The sequence below is a fragment of the Candidozyma duobushaemuli genome (genome assembly GCF_002926085.2).
Source record: "Candidozyma duobushaemuli strain B09383 chromosome Unknown F_B09383, whole genome shotgun sequence".
Classification (NCBI taxonomy): domain Eukaryota; kingdom Fungi; phylum Ascomycota; class Pichiomycetes; order Serinales; family Metschnikowiaceae; genus Candidozyma; species Candidozyma duobushaemuli.
Genome location: NW_020289899.1, coordinates 563462 through 585489, shown reverse-complemented (window position 1 = coordinate 585489; position 22028 = coordinate 563462). Strand labels below are relative to the sequence as shown.

The window sequence follows — 22028 nt, the reverse complement described above, 5'->3', positions numbered from 1 at the left end:
TTTTTTCCTTTTTTTGACATTTCAGCGTATTCTATCACTTTGTTCGACATCCTTGAGGTCATTATTGTTACTGAAAATTGGCTGCGAAATTTCAAGAAAGATCGCGTATGGAAACGGAACGTGGAAGGAAAGATGTAGCTGCGTCAACGTGGTTTACATTTTCTTTCTGAAATCCAAAGCTCCGACCGTTCTCGTACTACTGGACAAAGCTTATGATTTTCGTGACTCTGATACGTTAAAGTGTTATTTTCATGGACCATCCAGATGAGGACTTTGTGATAGATGTCTCATCGTTCACAGACCATCATGTACCTGTGGCTTCAATAGGAAGGAATACAACCAAATTTCACTCTTGACACTCTTCTACAGATAGCAGGTTTTCAGGTCACGCATCTCTGTCGTTTCTGAGGTATGTATGTTATTCTCAATTTGTCAGTAACTCGAGGTTTCGCAGCCTTTCTGTCAATACCTCTAGGAACGACAATCTCCGAATAGTATGTCGAAAGTTTCCAGGGCCTTTAGATGTATCAAGAAGTCTGCTGAACCACCTCAAAATGGCCTTCCATTTCTTACGCTTCTAACATCCTGGTTGTGCACCGATTTTTCACGGAATTTGTCTGGCCCCTGACGACACAAATCCAGCGAAGAAACTGCTAAAAAGCTACCAAATTAGTACAATAGCTTTTGCTGTTTCCTCTTTCTCCATTTTCATTAACCACCGCTTTCCTCTTCTGTCAGTGGACCACTTTCCTAAGATGGCCTGCTCCAGTAGTGCACACACCACACCATCACTAAGTATACCGATCTGTTCAGACCAAAGATTCTCCACAATTTTCACCATGGACGGAGTCAAACAGGCACTTGGTGCCATGTACTCGGGCGCGAGCCAGGAGGATAAGAAAAAGGCAACGTCGCATTTGGAAGAATTCCAAAAATCTGCCGCGGCCTGGCAGGTTTCTCATGATCTTCTTCTCAATCCAAACGAGCCCATGGAATATAAGATGTTTGCATCACAGACGCTAAAAGCAAAGGCCATGTACGACTTGGGACAGGTACCTCAGGACCTGTTACCACAGCTCAAGGACTCTATTTTGGAGCTTGTGGCAGCATATTCGGGAGATAATGACCGTCTTATTCGTACACAGCTATGCCTTACATTGGCTCATTTATCCCTTCAGTACTTACAGTGGAACGGAGCCATGAGTGAAATATCTGCTTACTTGTCGTCTAAGCCAGATTACATGCCCGCCTTGCTCGAATTTTTCAAGGTTTTGCCTGAAGAATTGTCGGAATCAAATAAGTCGGCATTGACCGACGAGGAGTTCAACACCAGATCAGCGGACCTCATTACCCACAATGTTGAGAATGTGTTGTTGTTCTTGAAAAACGTCATTGAGCAGAAGTCTGCTCCCAGCACTATTGTCTTAGACTGTCTTAATTCTTGGATCAAGGAATGCCCAGTGGAAAGCATATGCCAGGTGGACTTGTTTGTGCAATTGATCTTTGTTTCCATCACCGAGGAGGCTACTTTCGAAAAGGCAGTTGACTGTCTCTGCTCCATTTTGCGCGAGACCAGAGACATTGATAACTTTAACTTGGTTGATGCCTTGTATGGCCAGATTTTGAAGATCAACGAGTTTTACACCAGCCACCCTGACAGATTAGATGACCCCGACGTTGTCGATGGTCTTACCAAGCTTTATGTTGAGGCCGGAGAGCTGTGGCATGTGTTGATTGCTAAGAATGCCGCTCATTTCAAACCACTAGTCCAGATCTTGCTCACCTGTTGTAAATACGAGGAGGACTTGGACGTGGTCAAGTACACATTTTACTTTTGGTACGAGCTTAAGCAGATGATCACTCTTCCGAAGTTCGAGGCCTCCAGAGTCGAATTCCTGGACGTCTACTTGCAATTGATCGAGGTCATAATCAAGCATCTTGCCTATCCCGTTGGCACTAACGAGGACAACCTTTTCGAAGGAGACAAGGAACAAGAGGATAAATTTAAAGAGTTCAGGTACGAGATGGGAGACGTCTTGAAGGACTGTTGTGCCGTTGTTGGTCCTCAAAAAGCGCTTAATGTTCCCTTCCATCAACTTCAGACACTCTTGTCGCAACAAAATGCCCATTGGCAGCACCTCGAGGCGTCGCTCTTCAGTATGAGAGTGATGGCAAAGGAGGTTTCGCTCAAAGAAAAGACAATTCTACCTGCTATCATGCAAATGCTCGTACAGTTACCAGAGCACCCCAAGCTCAGATATGCTGCTACCTTGGTTTTGGGTAGATACTCCCAGTGGACATCCAAGAACCCTGAATTTCTTGAACCTCAGCTCAACTACATCACTAAAGGCTTCCAGGGCGATCTTGTCAACAGCTTATCTGCTAGTGACAAAGAATCGATCTATAATGCTACTTGCCAGGCATTGATGTTCTTCTGTGAGGACTGTGCATCTGATCTTGTCAACTACCTCGAGCAGCTCTATATGTTGTACCAGCAGGTTCATAACGAGCTCCAGACCAAAGCGCTCTATGATTTGATGACCGGTTTGGCCCATGTCATGAAGAAGATCCCCGAGCAGGACCAATACAAGACCTGCCAGATGTTCTTGGGTCCAACCGTGGAGAAGATTAGACAATTGGCATCTGAGGGCTCTGTTCAAGACGAGAATGTCATTAATGCATTGCACGACGAAGCCGAGCTTCTCAGCATCTGTATTCGTGTGTTGAGGGCTCTGAACTTCGAAGCTCACGAGTACCCCGTGGCCAAATTCTTCATGGACTCTATTTGGCCAGTCGTCGAGGCTGTTCTCGACAAATTCAGCATTTCTCTTCATGTCAGCGAGAGCTTTGTGAAGCTCCTCAAAAACGCTTTGCATAGTTGCAGCATTTTCATCTCGTCAGTGTTGCCTCTGATAGCCAACGCCATCCACAAGGGTTTCCAGGCCACCACGTTTGGATGCTACTTGTATGTTTCAGGTGCCATGCTCAGAGAGTTCAGCGACGAGACAGTCAATCCACAGATCCAAGAAGCAGTATACCAACTCGGCTTGGAGCAAAGCTCGTCATTTTTTACGCTTCTTGAACAGAAGCCCGAGTCCATCAGGGAAATGCCTGATGTTATAGAGGACTTTTTCAACATGTCGACGGAATTGCTCATGTTCTACCCCAACAAGACAATTAGCAACGAGGGGCTCATGAAGTCGATTCTCCACGCCGGTATCCTCACACTCAACATGTGTGAAGAGTACAACCCCTAATTGCATGTGTGCATTTCTTCATTGACTACGTTTCGTGGGGATCGCCTTATCCACCCATTTCGTTCTTTGACGAGGACCCCAAGCAGATCCAGCAGTCTGTCAAGCAATTCTTGGTTACCGGAGGCCATGGCGAGCAGCTCATCAAAGTTGTTCTTCAAGGGCTTATTTTCAAATTCTACAACGACGTCGATGCTAACGATCTTGTGATCAAGATCTTGACGGTGTCGCCCGACACAGAGCAAGCGGTCGGCTGGCTTCAGAATGCAGCCAAAAGCCTCCCCAACGTTAGCGGGAAAGAGATTGAAAAGTTGATCGGGTCCATCGGCGTGGCACTTCCGAACAAGGACAACAGAAGAGTCAGGATGGCAGTCAGAGATTTTGTCAGCTGGTACTCACGCAAAAACGTGAATCTGAGAAGTACGTTTTAGCCAGCTTGATCTGATGGAATCGATTGTTCTTGGCTTCTGCTGGCAGCCAGGGGCTGATTTGGAGGCTGATCCAGAAACTGGCTGGATTTCAGGCACATGGAAGCCAGCCGATTTCAGGAACGGCTGGGGTCAAAACAGGGGAAATTGGGCTTGCTTGACACCCATTTTGGCAGCCGTTTGCAGCCACTTTCGGCAGACCTGCACACGGGGTTGTTTAAGGCTTGACAGAAAAAGATTTTCTTCTGGGAACAATGGGTTTTGCGCCCAGGCTTTCGGCTACTTTTGTTTTTGACTGGCTGGAAGTTTCAGAAAGAAGGGAATTGTTTGATCTGTGAAACTACCTGGTTGATCTGGCTCTGGGCAAGAAACATGGCGGCGCTAATTATAGCACGCCCCAGGTTCCATAACGGAAGGTGGATCTCTGCATCTGGCGTCTTTTCTTTTTTTTTTGGCAGGCCGCATGTACGCAAGCGAGGCCGCTACAAAATCTTACGAGCATATGACAGGCGGGGCCGAGATGTACACACCGGGCTGAGTAAACCACGGCACCAAGAAAATGGGCACTTTTCCAAGGCCAAGGCAGATCAAAGCCAAGCGAAGACACAATCACGAAAATAAGCTTTGAGTGTTCGTCGGTTACCGTGTGTGCCGGTATGGTTTGGCAACGTTTTACGACCACACTTGACGGGCAGAGAATGCCCAGCCAGGCTTGTCTGGCTTGTTCGGCTTGTTCGTTTCAACAGAGAATTCAGCCTGGGTTGCCGTTTCCAAAAATAAACCCCTTACACGGGGCTGGCGCCCGCTTTTTTAGTCTCTGCAACAAAAGCGGCGGAATACAGCCTCTTCTGCCTTAGCCTGGGCCGCACTGATGGAGGCCACGGGTTTGAGCGGTGCTTCTATTCTTCTTTTTCCAAGTGAGGCGTTCCATGGCAATATGGCGGATTCTATTGGCCAGCTTTGGAACCCTGTTTGAGATGATTGCAGCCAGAAACCAGGGCGGCTGCGGGCGTGACCCAAAGCGGGAGGACACCTTCCCTTTTCGGAGGTTTGCACGGCAGGCAGAAGCGCACCACGTGCAGGCTGGGGCGTCAAAAGCAGGCTTGATGCATAATCGATGGAGGTTGCAAAAAAGAAAACAAGAGATAAAGAAATTCCTTGCGGTGCCCGGCGGTCTATATAAGACGGCCCAGCTCCCACCCCAAATCTTTTTTTTTCCTCATCAACTAACTTCGTCTTTCGCTATGCAATTCTCCACCGTCGCCATCTTCGCCGCTGCTGCCTCCGCTGTCTCTGCTTCCGCTAACGTCACCTCCGTGACTGACTTTTCTTCTACCTTGGTCACCATCACCGACTGTGGTTCAGAGGTCACTGACTGCCCAGCCCACCAGCCATCCACCGTTGCCAACGTCTCCACCTACGAGGGTGCTGCTAACAAGCAGTTCGCCGCTGGTGCCGTTGCCTTGGCTGCTGGTGCTTTGTTGGCTTTGTAAGCTGTCTAGAATTCCCTGTTTAGACTGCGCATGGCCGCAAGGTTCAGTTCTTGGTGTATATTATATGATTAATACAGAGTATCATAATTAACTTTACTTGTAGACTATCAGCATCGGGCTGTGTTTCAAGACTTACGCACCTTGCCTTGGCATCAACGTCCCATTGTGGTATCGTAACCACAAGTCAGATGTCAGAATGCTTGACGGGTTTCACCTGCTGATATTATGTTTCAGCAAGCGTTCTGTTTATCTCGGTGGAATGTGTGACTGTTTCATCCACCGAAACACATTTCTCTTGTTGCAGGGATATCCATTCTCCCATTGTGAAGGTTTCCCAAAAGAGCACGTTTGTTCTTTGTTAGGAGCCAAACCCGCCAAAACGGTGGTACCTGGGACAAACCGAGGCCGAGGGCTGGCCCCTCATTTGCTATCATTAATGTTTTTCTTTTTTTACAAAGTCTACTGAGTTGCTGCCAGACATCAACCAAATTAGCCCCTCTTACATATCACGATAAGAAGTCGAGATGGCTGTTTCGGGATATCGTGAAAATTCTCCCATTGTTGCAAATCTACCTAAACCTCGTCAGTGATTTTCACGGTTAAGCCAAGCTGCACTGATAAGCAAAGCCGGGGGCTTGGAAATGGGCTCATGTGTGCGGTCGTCTAGAGCATTGTGGGATTTCTTGAAATAGACGGTGAGGCGGGAATGGAGTGATTTTTATGGATTTAGAGAAGAGCCGTGGGAGTAAATTACCATTGTGAGAGAAGGTGAGCTTGGCAGCTCGATCGGCATTTATCCGTTTTCGGTGTCAATTAGGTGCTCCAAATAGCCGAGACAACTGCATCGGTAGTCAATTAGGGTTCCCTTTTAAGCTTTTTCAAAATAATGAAAGCTTTTAAATTTACCGAAAGCTTAAATAATGAAAGTTTTTCAAAATAATGAAAGCTTAAATAATGAAAGCTTTTCAAAATACCGAAAGCAATCACTACATTGATCTACAGGTCAACAAAACAAAACTCAATCTATTAATAACAATTTAGGCGGCAGTGGGCACGGGAGTCACAGTGCTGGACTCCACAGACTGGGCCTGGGCAATAGCATCGCCGCCAATGTAGTCAAATGGGTTCAAAACCCCAGAACGAATCAACTCAGGAATAAGCTCAATGATAAGCTGGATCAAACCAGCACGGGTCTCGCTATCGGTAAGCGAAAACTTGATTACGTCAAGAGCCAAGCCAGAGTCCTTCATGGCCTCCAACACCTCCGTGTATGGAATCACATCGGCCTCAATCAATTCCACAGTGATACCGGCCACTCCGTGTCTCACCTGATCGTCAATCAAGGATTGTCTGATGATGCTGTTGATCAAGCCCGATCTCTTGAGAATGACGAAAATGTGGGTCATGGCGTCGTCAAGAAGTCCTCTTTCTTCCAAGTTGAAGTCGTCAAACTCCCTGGCAACAAGGGCATTGGTCGTAGTGTTTGGGTGCAACTTCTTGTCCACAGCATCCTTGATGTCTCCCTTTTTCTTGTCAACAACCTCACCAGCCTTGGTCTTGCCGAGGTCCACAGCATCGGCGATTTTCTTCTTGATGAGCTCCAAAAGCTGAGCAGTGATTTCTTTGATTTTCAACAAGGAGTGGTGCTTGAGTTGATCAAAGATATGGTGGGCAATCTCCTTGGAATCCTTGATGGAAGCCTCAGCCTTGGCCTTCAACTCGGCCTTCTTCTTCTCCACAATCTCCTTGCCTTTAGCAGCGGCTTTTTGCTTAGCAGCATCGGAAACAGCCTTCAACACTTCCTTAGCAGCAGCGTTGTCTTCCTTGTTTTCGTTGGCCCTAGCAACAAGGTAAGAGGAGTCTTCAGTGGAAAGAGCAGAGACGCTCGAGGCGGCCATAAAAGTGATGAAAACGGTGGTAAACTTCATGTCGAGTAATGCTTTCTATTAGTGATGCTGCTCGAAACAGCTGGGGATTTCCCCGTCATTAAATACCTCTCCAGAGAGAGTTGCTCTACGGCGTCTTAGGTAGACGTGGGCAACATTTCGTAGGAGCTGCCTTGGCCCCTCAAAATAATTCTTCTTCTCAATCTCAGAATAATGCCGCGTGGGAACCACGATTTGCCGTAACTGCCTCGCTTGATCGCATTAAAATCTTCAAGCGAGGAGTGCTTAAGGGTGAACTGGTCGCCCATAGCCGCTTCCTCGAGCTTGAAGTCCTTGTCCAAGTTGGTGAGAATTGGTGGCTTCCACTTGCGAAGCATCAACGAGTTGAGAACCACACTGACGGAACTGCAAGCCATAGCAGCGGCCGCCGCTGCCGGTGGGAGCATCAAATTAAACGGAAGGAAGCATCCCATGGCAAACGGCAACATAACAAAATTGTAGATGGTAGCAAAAATAAAATTGAGCTTGATTTTGGTGAACGTGGCCTCCGACACCTTCAAGGCGGTGATGACACCGGCCAAGTCATTCTGCAGCGAGTTCTTCAGACCAATCAAAACAATTTCGGCAGAATCAATGGCAATATCAGTTCCGCTACTGATCGCCATACCAATATCGGCTTGCACCAACGCAGGCGCGTCATTAATACCGTCGCCGACAAAGGCAATTGAGATATTTTTTGGGCCTCCGAATTTCTTTCTCAAATCGACAATAACCTTGTCCTTTTCGAGCGGCGACACCTCACTGAAAATATTGCCTTTTGGAACACCTAATTGCGACCCGATTCTCACGGCGACTTCGTCACTATCACCCGTGACTATGGCGACCTGAATATTTTCAACATCTCTGATGTAGTCGATGACCTCACGAGCACCTTCTTTAATTGTATCAACGAGCTCGAGATATCCCGCGTATGTGCCATTGATAACAACATGGGCGCATGTCGAGATGGAATCTTTGAGATCATTTTCCAACACAGTGGCAAGATGCTCTCTGCTCTCCGGGAAGTCACGAACAATCAAGCGCTTGTTACCGATAACAACATCAAAAATCTGATTATCTAAGGCAACTTTGGCTTTCACACCCAAGCCGGTCATCACTTCGAAGTCTTGGATAGTGGTACTAAAGGTGTCACCTTCAAAAGTAAGACCGAGTTTCTGCTTGGCTCCAGCTGCAATAGCCTTACCGGTAGGATGCTCGGAGTTCTTTTCGACAGAACCAGCCAATGTCCACCAATCTCTTGGAGAGATTTTGAGGTCATCAAGAATTGGTTTTGCGCTTGAAATAGTCATTTCGCCAGACGTCAATGTTCCCGTCTTGTCAAAGAGAATAACGTTGATGCCGCTAGCCTTTTCTAAAATATCACCTCCTTTGATGAGAGCACCGCGAGATGCGCCAACACCTGTTCCAACCATGACAGCTGTTGGTGCAGCAAGACCCAAAGCACAAGGACATGCCACAACGATAACGGAAATGGCAAGTTTCAAACAAACGAAATACTTTCCATTCTCTTCGTTTCTGAATGCCTTTGGAAGCTTGTCATCATGAATGTAAGAGCAAAGGACAAACCATAAGGCGTATGTGATGCTGGAAAGTATCAACACGGCGGCAACGAAACGAGCAGCAATGTAATCCGCATATCTTTGAACAGGCGCTTTGCTGACCTGCGACTCCTTAACGATGTCAATGATTTGATGCAATTGTGAGTTCTTACCCGCCCTGGTGACTCTCATGTGAATTAAGTGTGGGCCGTTGATGGAGCCACCAATGACAGTATCGCCTCTCTTTTTGAGCACAGGCATAGACTCACCGGTGATGAAAGACTCATCAACTTCTGTTGAGCCATGGACAATAACACCATCAGCTGGAATCTTGCCACCAGCAGTAACCACAGCAATATCATTTGTCTGCAAAAGGTCGATACCGATTTCTCTAGTAGGAAGGTCTGCAAGCTCTTCGTTTGCACCTTTCTCATTATCACGCTCCAGAAGGAGCAGCAGATAAGCAGACGAGTCAGTGACGATGGAACATACTGTTGGAGTAAGCGAGACAAGCTTCGAAAGGGCAGTTGAGGTGGCTCCCTTCGCCTTGTTTTCCATCCACTTGCCGAATGAAATGAATGAGATAAGCATAGCTGTTGTCTCAAACAACACTTTTGGTGGCTTCTCTGTTTGGCCTGTCCAAACACTCAAAACTATCGAGTAGACGGAGAAACTATATGCCATCAGGGTCGACATGCACACGAGAACGTCCATATTGGCATTCTTACCCTTACGACGAATGCAGCCGGCCATCTTCTTGAAGAATACAGATCCCAATGTGAACAATATGAATGATGTGAGTGCCAACTGGATAACCGACACCACATAGAGGCCGTTGAAAACCATGAGTTTGCGCCAGAGGGACATGCTTTGGGTCACATTGAGGACAATAACAGGAAGGCCAAACACAAGTGACCAGTAGAAGGTGGACCGCCAGTAGCTGATCTCCTTGCTTCTAGATAGGAGTTTCAACTGGGTGTTGAGCGACTGGTCGATCGAGTTGAGAATGACGAATTGATGTTCGTCATCGATGTTATTAAGGGCGTCCACAAGCACACGGACGCCTAGCATGTTGCCCATGTAAGATACCCGAAGCTCGTCTATAGCATGTTCGGCACCCTCGGCATCGTTCTCGAGGTCCATAGTGGATTCCTCGATCTGGCCCTTGAAGATGAACAGGAAATCAGTGACACCGGCCAAACTATTAAGTACAGCCTCGACATTATAATGGAGAGCTGAGGTGTCGGAGGAATCGTCGATACCGTAGATCTGGAGGATTGCTTGCTCCTCGACTTCCTCCTCCTTCTCGAGCAGTGAGGTGAAGTTGATGACAGCATCAAATCCGCAATCCTCAATAGCGCTTTTGAGTCTCTCGGCAGTGATATCTTGTGTGTGGTTCACCACAGCGGAGTCAGTGACGTTGGATACAGAGGCCGAGACAACCTCAGGGAAGCTCTCCAAGGCCTCAGTGATCAGAGCCAGGCACGCGCCACACGTCATTCCAGTGACGGTGAAATTACTAGTAAGCAAGCTCTGTGGAACCACTGGAGGTGCACCGCCTGTCGACTCTAATGTAGCGTCAAAACCGCAGTCCTCGATGGCTCCTAAAAGCTCCTCTGCACCGACCGCAGAAGAATGCTTCACCGATGCCGTATTGGTAAGAAGCGACACAGAAGCCAGCTCGACTCCCAGAAGACTTTCTAAAGCCTCTGTGACACTCAGGGAGCATGCTCCACAGGTCATTCCGGAAACGCCGATCTTCGTGGTGACCAGCTTAGACGGTAGCGGAGTGGAAGAATCAAGCAGTGCATCGAAACCACAATCTTCAACTGCATCCACCAAAGTTTTGGCATCAACATCGCTGCCATGAAGCACCTTGGCTTCATTAGTAAGAAGCAGGACAGCGACTGATTCTACCCCGGAACAGCCTCCAAAGCCTCGGTGACCGAGCCCAGACACGCAGCGCACGTCATACCACCCACGCTGATGCGAGACTCCATGGTTAAGAAAAAATCACAATCGATAGTAGCACAGGAATATGTGGAATATGGGGCGTATTAAATGGGTCTGTAGGTAGGAGAATTGATGGCACAAGATACTGTGCGAGGTACCTGTGTGCAGTACGCACTTTGCTATAGGCGGGAGGATGAGCTGCCGATTCGGCATGGGGGCTTTTCCAGCAGATCTGGTGAATGGGGATGACGGTGATTGTAGTTTTTTCTGTTCTGGATTTGACAAGCTCTCGTTTTTCAAAATTCCCGGATCATTGCTGAAATGTCACTAAAATGTCTCCAAATCCAAAGGAATCCCATCCTCGGCTGCTGCACAATTGTGTCTGCTTATGTATAACGAACGGCGCACGGCACTGCGGCAGTATGTCAAATTGAGGCACATCCGAAAATCCACAAAATACGATCATCTCCCCTGGCTCATGTCCAGATCATGAGAATCTGAAAAAAAGGGGGTCGTTGCAGCAGCATTGATGCAAGAAGCGAAGAGCTCTACCACTTGTATTCTTCAGTGCATTAGACGAGGCCTCATTTTCCTGAAATTTCGCTTCTGTGATTGTCGCTCATGGCCATGTGCCATTGACATCTGCATAATCCCGAAATGACAAGAAAGGCACATAGTAGTGCGTCACGGCACTTGGCTAGGCTGGACCGATTGAAGGCTAATTTATAACATGCTCCATTTCAGACTTGTTTCCCATTTTCTTCTTTTTGTGCTTTGGCGCAGTTCCGTGGTACTTGTGCGAGAGCTGCTTGAAAGCCTGCTTCAGGTCGAGCTCATTACCGTCCTGGTCCTTGTACTTGAGGTTTACTTGGGGGTTGTAGCTGGAGAGACGGTCCGAGTTGTAGCTGGAGTATCGTCCTTTGGGTACCTCCACTAGACCCTTTGCAACAAGACGCTCGTTGAGAATCCTGTCAAGCGTGCTATCTTGTTCTTCTTTGGAGAGTCTTTTGTACGACAGATCCAGCTCCAATTCCAGTTTGACTGAACGCTCTTCAATCGAGATGGCGATGCGCTGAAGCTCTGCCTCCTTGATTCTTTGTTCCTGTTGTTTTCTGGCTCCCTTCTCCATTGCCAGTTCTGCACTGACCATGTTATTGCCACGAAGGTAGCTGAGTGTAGCTGCCATACTGCCAAATTTGGGCTTACTGGGCGCTTCTTGTTCCTCGGGTCCGGTCTTTTCTTCCAGTCGTGGAACGATTTCTTCTTGGGTCTCGATAACCTGTTCCTCGATCTCCTTCTCGACTTCCTCCTTAACATCCTCTTCAACACCGTCCTCTTCAACTGCTTGGCCGATACTGCTCAAAAAGTCTGAGGTTCCGTCAAAAACCACACCTCCGGTCTTCTCCGTCAAATCTATACGCTGGTGCAGCTGAATCTCCTGGGCCAACTGCTCTGGCGTGAGAAGTTTTCTTTTCTTCTGTTGCTTCTCGCGGTTCTTAGCTAGCACACTTTGGATTTCATCGTCGCCATCCTCAGCCTCAAACTTCAATTCTTCAGTTACCATCGGCTGGAGGGTCTCGAGCTCCTCGTCGTTGTCTAACTCTCGTTTCTTCGACAGACTCTTCTTCTTGGACTTCTTCTTGAATTTGACTGCTGCCGGCTTAGGTTCATCAATGTCGTCAAATAAAGCTTCCATTTTTGTCGTTCCCGTCTTCACCAGAGGCTCAACATTCTGCTTCTGCGGTAGAAGAATCGTGGTCCCTGAGACCTGAGCTAGCTCGTCCGCCTCATCCTCCTCGTCTTCCTCAAACCTGACGCCAAACTTCAATGTAGCGATTTTCCGCTTTTCTGCTTCGGTTTTTCGGAGTTTCTCTGCCTTGGCTATTTCCTCATTCACCATGCGTTCCTCCTCGCCATCTAAGACATTCTGGTCCTCGAGGGTAAAAACCTCGCCATCTTTAACATCTGACAATGCCAGGGCAGTATGAGCGACGGCAATTCTCTCAGATTCTTTAGAAACTTCTGTTTCAGCCGCCTTCTCGGCCTTCTTGCCTTTTCCAACGTTCTCAAGCCAGTCTGAGCCTGCATCATTGTAGAACAACTTCAGGCTAGTGTCCACCTTGTACTGGTCATTTGATGTGGTCTGTTTGGGCATAAGAGCACTCTTCTCTGGTATTGGCTCTTTGGAAGGCTCCTCCACCACTATCGGTTTGAGACCTAGAGATGCCCTGAGCTTGTTGGTTTCCTCAATCGAGAGTTCATCTTTTCCCGAAACCGTCTTTTTCGGATTCTCCTGTTTCTCTACAGGCAACAAGGGCAATCCGATCTGGGCCCGAAGCCTATTGGTTTCCTCGATAGAAAGCAGGATCTCCTCAACCATAGCTACCTCATCTACCCCAGCTATTCGCGATACATTCTATGTGTGTGGACTGCACGAACAACACCTACTGTTTACAAACATCACCAATTGTTTCCTCAATTACATATGGAAAACCATGAAACTTCTGTTTTGTGAGGTCATCGGAACGCTGGCAACGGCACCGCAGCACGTGGCGTTTCTGCCGCTGAGAATGGCGTATGTGGCCAGTGGAGGTGTCATAGTTTGTGAGGTGGATGCAAAAAACGGCACTTTGGGTAAACAGCGGCTATTTGTGGCCAATCTGGGCGTGGAGAGCGATGATTTGGCCAAGTTGGAGAGAGGAACGGATAAAAGGGACAAATTCGACATACCTCTCGAAAGCACTTACACGTACGGAAAGGACCGTATAGATACTAAGGTCGATGGAGAAGCGCTGCCGTCTAAGCTCAAGGATAGGGTCAGGGCTGTTTCCTGTGTGGCACTTTCGCCAAATGGCCGTGTTTTGGCTGTGGGTGAGTCAGGATACCATCCTCGGATTCTTCTTTACTCCTTGGCTGCAAACTCGTCAGGGGTTCCATTCGCTGTGATACACGAACATACGTTTGGAGTAAAGAGCATCGCGTTTCTGCCGGATTCACGCCACTTTGCCTCTTTGGGGCAGCTCTCCGATGGTTTTCTACATATCTGGAAGTACAGTGCCACGTCTGTATCGCTCAAAGCTACGAACAAGTGCTCGTCAATTGTGAACAAGGTGTTCTGGCACCTGCTGACCACGATTGTTACTGCTGGATTGCGTTTCCTCAAAATATGGAGCTACGAGGCTCACGACTCGAGCAGAGCTGTTGTTTTAAAAGGACGCAATGTGGTGCTAGGGCTGAACCTAGAAGTGGACTTCACCCAAGCCGTTTCGCTTTCTAGCGACGAGGTGCTTCTATCGGGCTGCCATAGTGCTCTCTATGTGCTTTCGCTTTCTGGACTTAGCATTGTTCCAGTGGAGGTACCCAATGGCTCATCTACGTACTATGGCTTGGAGACTGAGGCTGGTTCCCAGAAAGTGAGCTATTTTGATGGTGAAACTCCCAGACTCGTTGGTTTTGATGAGCTTAAGCATTCCTCCAACCGACTGGCGCCATCGTCGCCTTCGAAGATTGCCCTGATGTTCTCCAACCTTTCATTGAAGGCCACAACACCAGACTATCCCGTGGTGACGTCCCACTTGACTTCAAACGACAACCAACTCTACTCAATTTACCTCACGAACAAGAAAGAACTCTGCGTTTTGAACACGCTGTCTGGAGATATCAAGACGCTTGTCGCTGCTCCGGTTACTCGAGCTGGAGGGATGAAGCGGGCTTCTAACGGCGACCTTTTGGTTTACTCCAAATGCGGCAACCTCAAAACGGTGAATGGTCACGGAATCACCCAGCTAGCCTCCATCCGTTTGCCACAGACTGATCAGCTTGAAAATGAGCTAACAGCAGTGGACTATGACGGTACATATGCGTACTTTGGAGATCGCTACGGCCAGCTCGTTGTTAATGATACTAATACTGGTGACGATGTATTGCAATTGAAGGCCCACTCTTCTTCAATCAATGACCTTATACGGTTTAAGGCAAGCTCGTTGGAACTCCTTGTCACAACATCAAGAGACCGAACAGTTCAATTATTCTACCAGAACGACGATAAGTGGGAGCTTCTTCAGACGATCGCCAACCATACGGGAAACCTCGTCTTCTGCAAAGTATACGAGGAATCGCTTGACGTCTGTTCGGCTGATAGATCCATCTCCATCTACGGCTTCAGGGAATTTCCTGGCGACGAGATGCCCGTTGAAGTGTACCAAAAGCGGGTTCTTACCTTGAAGCATTCCCCTACAGCCATGGAGCTCCTAGACAACGAGCTTCATGTTGCAACGAACGACAAATCTGTCCATGTCTACGATGCAAAAACTGCAGACTTCAAATACTCCACCAAACTCACAAACGAGAAAGGAGATTCGCTCAGTGTGGAGAACTTTGCACAGATTGATGGCTATTTCGCTGTTTCGTCCAATGATCGCTCCATTCGTCTCTACTCTTCTCATTACTCGAAGCTGCAGGCTGTCACCTGGGGCCACTCTGAAACCATTCTTGAAATGGTCAGCTCCGATCTTACTTTGTACTCCATTGGGCTGGATGGATGTCTTTTTATATGGAATGTCCTGGAGGCAGCCGAGTCGAACCATTCCAGCTTCAAGGAAGACGATTCTGATCTGAGCTTGGTCGAGCCAGACAATCTGCCTCTTTTTGCCAAAGTGACAAGAAAGATCCTCCCAGTTGCATCAGCATCCAAACCATTAAGCACACAAAGTACACCCAAATTTGACAGGGAAAGCTCTCCATCAAAACGATCGCTGATCATCCTTGATCCAAGCTCCCCATCACCAGCTCCAACTACAACCCCAAGACTTACGAACGCTACTATCAAGAGAATGGAGGCTCGAAAAGGAACTCAGGCTTCACCTGCAAAAAGCCCATCTCCTAAACGAACCTCTCCATCCAGAACACTGTCTCCTATAAGAATTACAAACAAACCCAGTGCTACGTTACGGTCACTGGTCCTGCCATCCAGAAAAGCTTCTGTTGATTCAATCACAAACCCACAACCTCGGCTAGCACCGCAGAATAGCTCAGATTCTATGGATAGAGCGTCTGCGTACATCACAATCATCAAGTCCCACGCACAAAAAGGGCTCTTTACAGGTGAAGAGAAGGAAAGTTTGATCGAACAATTGAAGGACTTGATCAGTGTGTTGGGCGGAACCGTGGGTTCTACAGGGAATGACACTATTCTTGAAAAATTCGGCCAACAACTCGTCGAACTCGTTCAGAAAAAATTTCAAGATTGATTAATGCTATCGTGTATTATGCTTAAAAATCCATGGCCTCATCGAAGTCATCTTCCTCGAAATCATCGACTTCTTCTGCAAGGTCCTCATTATCGCTGAAATCCTCCTCACTGGACTCTTCATCTGGGCCTGATCCAATGACATCCTCGACATCTTCATTCCGCTGATTATCGGTCTTTTCCTCCTCGACAACCTCGTCGTCCAGTTCATCCTCCTCATTCTCCTCATAGGGAACAACAATTGCATCTTCATCAACATCAGCGCTTTCAGATCCATAAAGTCTGAACGAGGTGAGCTTCATTCTACACCTTGGACAACCTTCAGCCTCCTCGCTGCCATTTTCTATAGCATTGAACCGAACTGCCAAACACACATAGCAAAATATATGCCCGCAGTTAGTAATGCATGCGTTTGTCACGTATGTAGACGCTGCTTTGATACCACTAGCTTGTGCAAATTCCATGCAAATAGCACACTGTGACCTTGGGAGGTTGAAGTATTTTGTATGAACCGGGGAGGCGGTTACAAGGGGGATTGAGCTTTTGTTCTTATTGAACGGAACAAGCTTTGAAAGTATTCTGCGCCACTTTCTGAGATGAAGTAATGGGAGAGTGAATACCAAGAACTCGGTCATGACGTTCCAGACTAATTGACGATTCTGGAATTCGAAGTTCACATTGTCACCGTTGAACTTCAACAAGTCAGCAACAACTGGTGTGAGCGAAATGCCCAAGATTCTATGCATCAAGGTCGGAAATCTGCCTTGCACGAGAAACAAGATGAAGTTTATCAAGTTGAGAATCTTCACACCGTCGTCGATACGGCCAAGAATGCGAGATTTGTTCTTTATCAAGAAGGTCTTTGCCTTTTCGATCAAAGTCTCCCTGGACTGCCTTACATTCTCGTCGACGGAATACAAGTATGACTCGGCTTTTTTGTAGAGGAAGTCGCCGATAATGACTGCTAGGAGGAGATAACGAGCTTGACTTCCAATTATCTTGCCTGTTCGCGAATTCGTAAGTTTTAAGTTTTGCAATTTGAGACCATACGATGAGCCTGACTTCAAAGTCGTAAGACGGAAGATTAGCAAGTTCAAGCCTAGAGACCAGATCTCTGGGTTCTGGCTGTATGACCAGGGCTTGTTACTATGTAGCGCGAAAACATCAGAGAGCTGTTGTTTGAGCAAGCTGAAGAGCTCGTTATCGAGAATATATGCATCGAGTTGGGATACCCTGGGAGACGGGTATAGGATTTTTTGGAAAAGTGACATGAAGGGAGTTGGAGAAAGTATCAACAGTTCTCCACATTTTGTGGCCTCGGTTCGCAGGCTCCAGTACCATGCAGTACCAGCTGCTCTAATAGGGCCGTGATTTTTGCAACCAATTCTTGAATCAACACAGAAGTTTCCTTAGCGGTAACAGCATCGAGAGTTGGTTGGATGGAAGCCGTTATGGTAATTCCTCCGTATCTGGTGGCATTAGACATGATGTAATGAAGGATTCTGAGGAGCGATAATTTGACAACTGCATTCCTGTTGTAGACTGTGAGTTTAGTAAGGATCTGAGAGACAATTAAATCACGAGTCATCAATCTAAGCACCACAGTACTTGATGCCACAAGATGGAGGTAGTTGTTAAGCGCAGCCTCGAGGTTTGAAACCTTTGATAGCATGAACCCGTTCAAGAGACATTCGCGAGCATGAGGTTCCTCTAGCCAACGAAGTGAAGTATCCTGCAATGACCAGTGAAGGATTGAGTCCATCGCATTCGAATGCCAGTATGGATCAACGAGAAGATTGAGGTAAACGTTGAGAATGCTGTGCTTGTAAAGCATCTGGCGGACATAGTTGTCGCAGTAGACAAACTCACACAAGATGGGTAACACGAATTGCCGAAATGGGAGATTAATCTTAGAAAGTTCTTTGTAGATTGGAACTGCACCAAGCTTGACCAACTCGAGCTCTTTGCCATGGTTCAAATAGCAACAATTATAGAGCGAAGGACACACGATGTTGAGCACTTCCTTGTAGTGAGCACTGTAAGCTGGGTGGCCATTCAAGACAGAAACGTAAAACTCCAAAATGTCGGCTGCATGCAACAGACGAAGGAGTTCTGAAATGCAACTGATTGACCGGAAGAATTTGAGAATAACCATCTGCCGCTGGAGGTGCACTGACGGATACACCTTGATGAGGAGCTTCACCAAATCCGAGCTGACAATATTTATTCTCACTCTTGGTTCTGCTTGGCCGAAGTATTTGAGAACGTCAAGTATCTTGTCAATAGTCACCTCAACGTACTCTTGAGGCACCAAATTTTCTGGCATCTTCTTGTACTTTGTGAGCCTGTTGAGGAGAACCACGAACCAGAATACAACTCCGTACTTCGACAAAATACGGCACATGTCTGATTTGAAACGAGTTATACCCTTGGAAAGGATCTCGTGTATGCAGTGGATGGAAACGAGTGGAAAGTCGGGGTCTGATCAAAATCTTCCTCTAAGAATCGGGATAATATTCTGAGACCGCCCGACGAGACAAACATGGTCAACGCCTTGTCTGACTTGCGAATGATTTTGATAAATCTAACAACTTGTAGCCTAGGCTGAAGACCATATGAAAGCTTTGTAAATTGCGTCATCATAGGAATACCGCCTAGAAGAGCGAAGTTTTCAAGCTGCGCCAGATTGCCGTCGAAGATATGATTGAGTGTCGCAAGAACATGAAACCAGAGGCGACTCAGATCGGGCATTTCTGGAGCGTTCTCGAGAAGCTCGAGAAGAGTCAAGACACCATGGTTTTTGATGAGTGTTTCGTGCAGAATGCTGTATTTCTTGATAAGCTGGAGCATGCGTCCTGTTATTTTGAGAAGTGACTTTGCCGTGTCCTCATGGCCATAATGGCAGTTGTCCACTCGTGATATGAGTTTGTGGCAAAGAAGCTCCATCTTACTCTGGACCTCGAGTTCGTCGGTGTCAAAATTCTCCACGAGTAACTCTAAGAAGGGATCATTTTCTTCCGACGCATCCTTGGAAGACTCCTCCTGTAGCTTTTCCTGGACCTTCAAACTCAAAGACGCGTTGCCAACCTTCAAAAAGTCCATGTCGTCCTCATTTTCAGTGAACTTCGTGAGTAATTCATTTCTCGTGTACCTCTCCCGGGACGGACTGCCAGCAGTGCTATTGATCTTTGAAGGGGTGGAACTATCCCCCAGATGGAAAGTCTCGCGGGAAGGACGAGCGGAAACTTCGTGTTTGCTTCCTTGTGTCTCACCATCCTCCATCCAGCGGTGCTTCAAGAGCAATTTGGACGAAATTCGAAGGGTTGGCTGCTTCTGGAAGCACTCTAGTAGGAAATCTTTTGCAAGTGGTGTGAGACCAGGCGGAAGAGGCGGATGGTCGTCTGTACCTATGGCATGTAATGTGGCCATGGGGTTAAGCTCATGGTATGGAGGGTTGGTGGTGAAAAGCTCTATAATCGTAGCACCTAAGGACCACACGTCGGAGGCCGTGCAGATGCCCTCGCCTCCAAGAACCGTTTCTGGAGCCATCCAGTTAGGAGTTCCCACAACCGTATTGTGCAGCGTAGCTACCTTGGTTGCAACACCAAAATCGGCGAGCTTCACCTTGCCCGAATCCGTTAAAAGCACATTGGCGGCCTTCACGTCACGATGTACTACACCCTGAGCATGGAGGTAGCCTAGACCGTGGAGGATAGGTCTCACGTACAGCACGATCTGGGAATCCAGAAAGCCGTGGCCTTGTTTCTTGTACAACTGCCTCAATGACCCGCCAGCACAGTACTCCAAAAACACGTTCAAGGAGTTCAGGGTTTTGACGAAGCCGTGGTATTTGACGATGTTCTCGTGCTTCAAGATCTTGAGAAGGTCGATTTCTCCCATCAACGCACGCAAGTCGTGATCCCTCTCCAACGGAATCTGCTTGATAGCCACAACCTGGTTGGTCCGCAAGTTCCGTCCTCTGTAGACGTCAGCATGGGCTCCTCTGCCTACTTTTTCGTAAAACTTAAAGTTGTCCAACGCGTTGCTTGTTCGTAGGCCTGGCGTCTTTCCCATTCGTTGTGCTGGAGTTAGCGATAATTTGACGGATGTTTTTCTGTGGTGGTTTCGGGGAGCACCTTGCTGTTCCATCGGCGTCATTGGCCCGCTTTGCCTGAGTTGTTTGCTGAAATCAAACTGTGTTTCTCCTGGAGTCTCTGGAATCAGCTCCATGCCTTTTGTAGGAGAGGTTCTCTCGAACGGGCCAATCTCGACGGGTAAGCTGTTTACGAACAACGGCTTTCTCCCGTTTCGGTCCTTCACTGGCGAAGTCTTCTCGAAGCCCGAGGATATGTCGTTTTCAGAAGTCCGTTCCGACAGACTGGATTTAGGATGGAGATTGATATGGGCCAGCTCGCCGAAATCCAGGGCAAACTCGTCGGCGGCCTCATTCTCGGACTCACGGAAGCGTCGGAGAAGCGAGGCTTTGGACGCCATGGCATTTCACGCTGTGTTTTTGTGTCTGAGAAAGTGGTGATGGTGTTTCTGTTTACCTGAACGCGCATCTGGGGTAGACGATTAGGAGATGAGATTGGTCGACAAGAAATATTTCCAGGAGGAATTAGAGATTTTGAAGTGGGTTTTAAATCAGTCGAAGAAAACATTGATAGTGTAATTTGGTGTTTGAACGTGAAGGTCAAGTTTATGCACTGGGTCACCTAGATCATAGTATGTAGTGGCTGCGAAAAGCACTAATAGAGCTCACCGTACAACGTTAAGCTACTTAAAGACCACAATGGAGTTTTTTGTGTATTCGCCTTAATCAACTGAAAACACAAACGTGTAACCCTAACTTTTTTTCTTTTGTTCGCTGCCCAAACCACAGGGTAGCACCACTGTAGATAGTCACACAAGCACCAATTGACACAAAACCACACACAGTCCACATTTCCGAAGCAACCTGGAAACACCACAATCTCGCTACATTCCCGGTCCCATTGTCATTTCCGCCCCACCTTCCCAATCAAAAACATCTCGCCAAATCCACCTCCACCTAAAAACCACTCAACCATCTAATCCATCACCACACCCTTCTCTCGAATGCACACCAGCGCAATACAGCATGAGAAACTCCACTTGAAGCACAAAACCGCAGGCCGGAATTGCCTTTCCATCTTCCTACTCCACCTACAAAATACCCACCTAAAAGTGACCCACCTGAAAGTGACCCACCTACAAAATATCCGTTTTCCGTTCGTATTCGTATAACCCAGCCCCATGGGGCGATTCCAGCACCGTCAGGTGCGCCCGTAGGCTATGCAATAGGATTCCCTTCATCGAGTATTTGACATTTCTGCTTTTTAAAGCTTCAACTAGGCCTGGCCCGTCCGTAGACTCCGGGCAATCAGGGCAAGCTGTAAGACCACAAAGAGCACCAAAGCAGCCAAGACAAAGAAAACGACAAAGTACGCCATGCCGTCAGCCAACTCCCGCTGCCATGAAAACCGCATCTTCACCAAGATCCGGTCGTCCTGGCCAATGAAGGCCAGAATCGGATGCCCAAACTGCAGAGGCCGTAGTTGTCTTCCATTCGGTAGCTGAAGATGGTCAATGTTGCTGTATTCCAAAGGTTCATGAGCCCTCTGGGAACAAATCTTGAAAAGACTCGAGAGCGTCGTCTCCACCGAGTCATCTGGCGAAACCACAAACAGGTACTTCTTGTCGCCAGCCAGAAGCACCAGGGTGCTGATGATGAAGAGCACCGACACGTTTTCGTCTAGGTGCACCAACGGCTCACCCCAGGACATGGTGGAAGGGAGGGGAAAAAAAAGTGGTATCGAGTTTTCTTCTTTTTCTTTTTTTCCTTCAATCCAGGCGACCCTCCATCTTATAAGCCATTGCGCTTTCAACTGTGCCTAGGTTTAGCCCTGCGACCTCATGCAGCATAGTTTTTCCGCTGAGGCTGTGGGTGCTATATACGGCAGGGGGTGGTCCGGGAGAGACTGCCTCGTGGGCTTAGGCGAGAGGTCCAGCCGTGCATTGATCGACACGACATTTTTGAGAGAGCCGTTGTGGCTTGTTTGAGAGAGGAGGAGGGGGTTATTTTGACAGGTAGCTGCGGCTTTTGGCTTTGTGCGTCAAGGACGGGCTATTATTGTTATCGGATCCACA

General features: G+C 47.7%; 7 protein-coding genes across 7 annotated transcripts; 2 read left to right on the top strand and 5 right to left on the bottom strand. All coding sequences in view use genetic code 12, as the record gives it.

The window, feature by feature from the left end:
- Positions 1–839: 839 nt before the first annotated feature.
- On the top strand, positions 840–3685 carry MTR10 (Mtr10p; the record flags this gene model as incomplete). The annotated part of the gene is made up of 2 exons (XM_025483351.1): positions 840–3199; positions 3244–3685. The coding sequence occupies 2 exons, from the start codon at positions 840–842 to the stop codon at positions 3683–3685; spliced, it is 2802 nt and encodes a 933-aa protein (XP_025337564.1).
- Positions 3686–6212: 2527 nt separating this feature from the next.
- Positions 6213–7103, bottom strand: CXQ87_004918 (uncharacterized protein; the record flags this gene model as incomplete). The annotated part of the gene is made up of 1 exon (XM_025483350.1): positions 6213–7103. The coding sequence occupies one exon, from the start codon at positions 7101–7103 to the stop codon at positions 6213–6215; it is 891 nt and encodes a 296-aa protein (XP_025337563.1).
- Positions 7104–7198: 95 nt separating this feature from the next.
- CCC2 (Cu(2+)-transporting P-type ATPase) lies at positions 7199–10659 on the bottom strand (the record flags this gene model as incomplete). Its single annotated transcript, XM_025483349.1, has 2 exons — positions 7199–10534; positions 10585–10659. The coding sequence occupies 2 exons, from the start codon at positions 10657–10659 to the stop codon at positions 7199–7201; spliced, it is 3411 nt and encodes a 1136-aa protein (XP_025337562.1).
- A 671-nt stretch (positions 10660–11330) lies between these two features.
- On the bottom strand, positions 11331–12992 carry CXQ87_004916 (U4/U6-U5 snRNP complex subunit; the record flags this gene model as incomplete). The annotated part of the gene is made up of 1 exon (XM_025483348.1): positions 11331–12992. The coding sequence occupies one exon, from the start codon at positions 12990–12992 to the stop codon at positions 11331–11333; it is 1662 nt and encodes a 553-aa protein (XP_025337561.1).
- Positions 12993–13182: 190 nt separating this feature from the next.
- Positions 13183–15861, top strand: CXQ87_004915 (uncharacterized protein; the record flags this gene model as incomplete). Its single annotated transcript, XM_025483347.1, has 1 exon — positions 13183–15861. One exon carries the CDS (start codon positions 13183–13185, stop codon positions 15859–15861), a length of 2679 nt encoding a protein of 892 aa, XP_025337560.1.
- A 22-nt stretch (positions 15862–15883) lies between these two features.
- Positions 15884–20354, bottom strand: CDC15 (serine/threonine protein kinase; the record flags this gene model as incomplete). Its single annotated transcript, XM_025483346.1, has 3 exons — positions 15884–17093; positions 17258–18341; positions 18386–20354. The coding sequence occupies 3 exons, from the start codon at positions 20352–20354 to the stop codon at positions 15884–15886; spliced, it is 4263 nt and encodes a 1420-aa protein (XP_025337559.1).
- An 875-nt stretch (positions 20355–21229) lies between these two features.
- On the bottom strand, positions 21230–21664 carry CXQ87_004913 (uncharacterized protein; the record flags this gene model as incomplete). The annotated part of the gene is made up of 1 exon (XM_025483345.1): positions 21230–21664. One exon carries the CDS (start codon positions 21662–21664, stop codon positions 21230–21232), a length of 435 nt encoding a protein of 144 aa, XP_025337558.1.
- Positions 21665–22028: the final 364 nt, after the last annotated feature.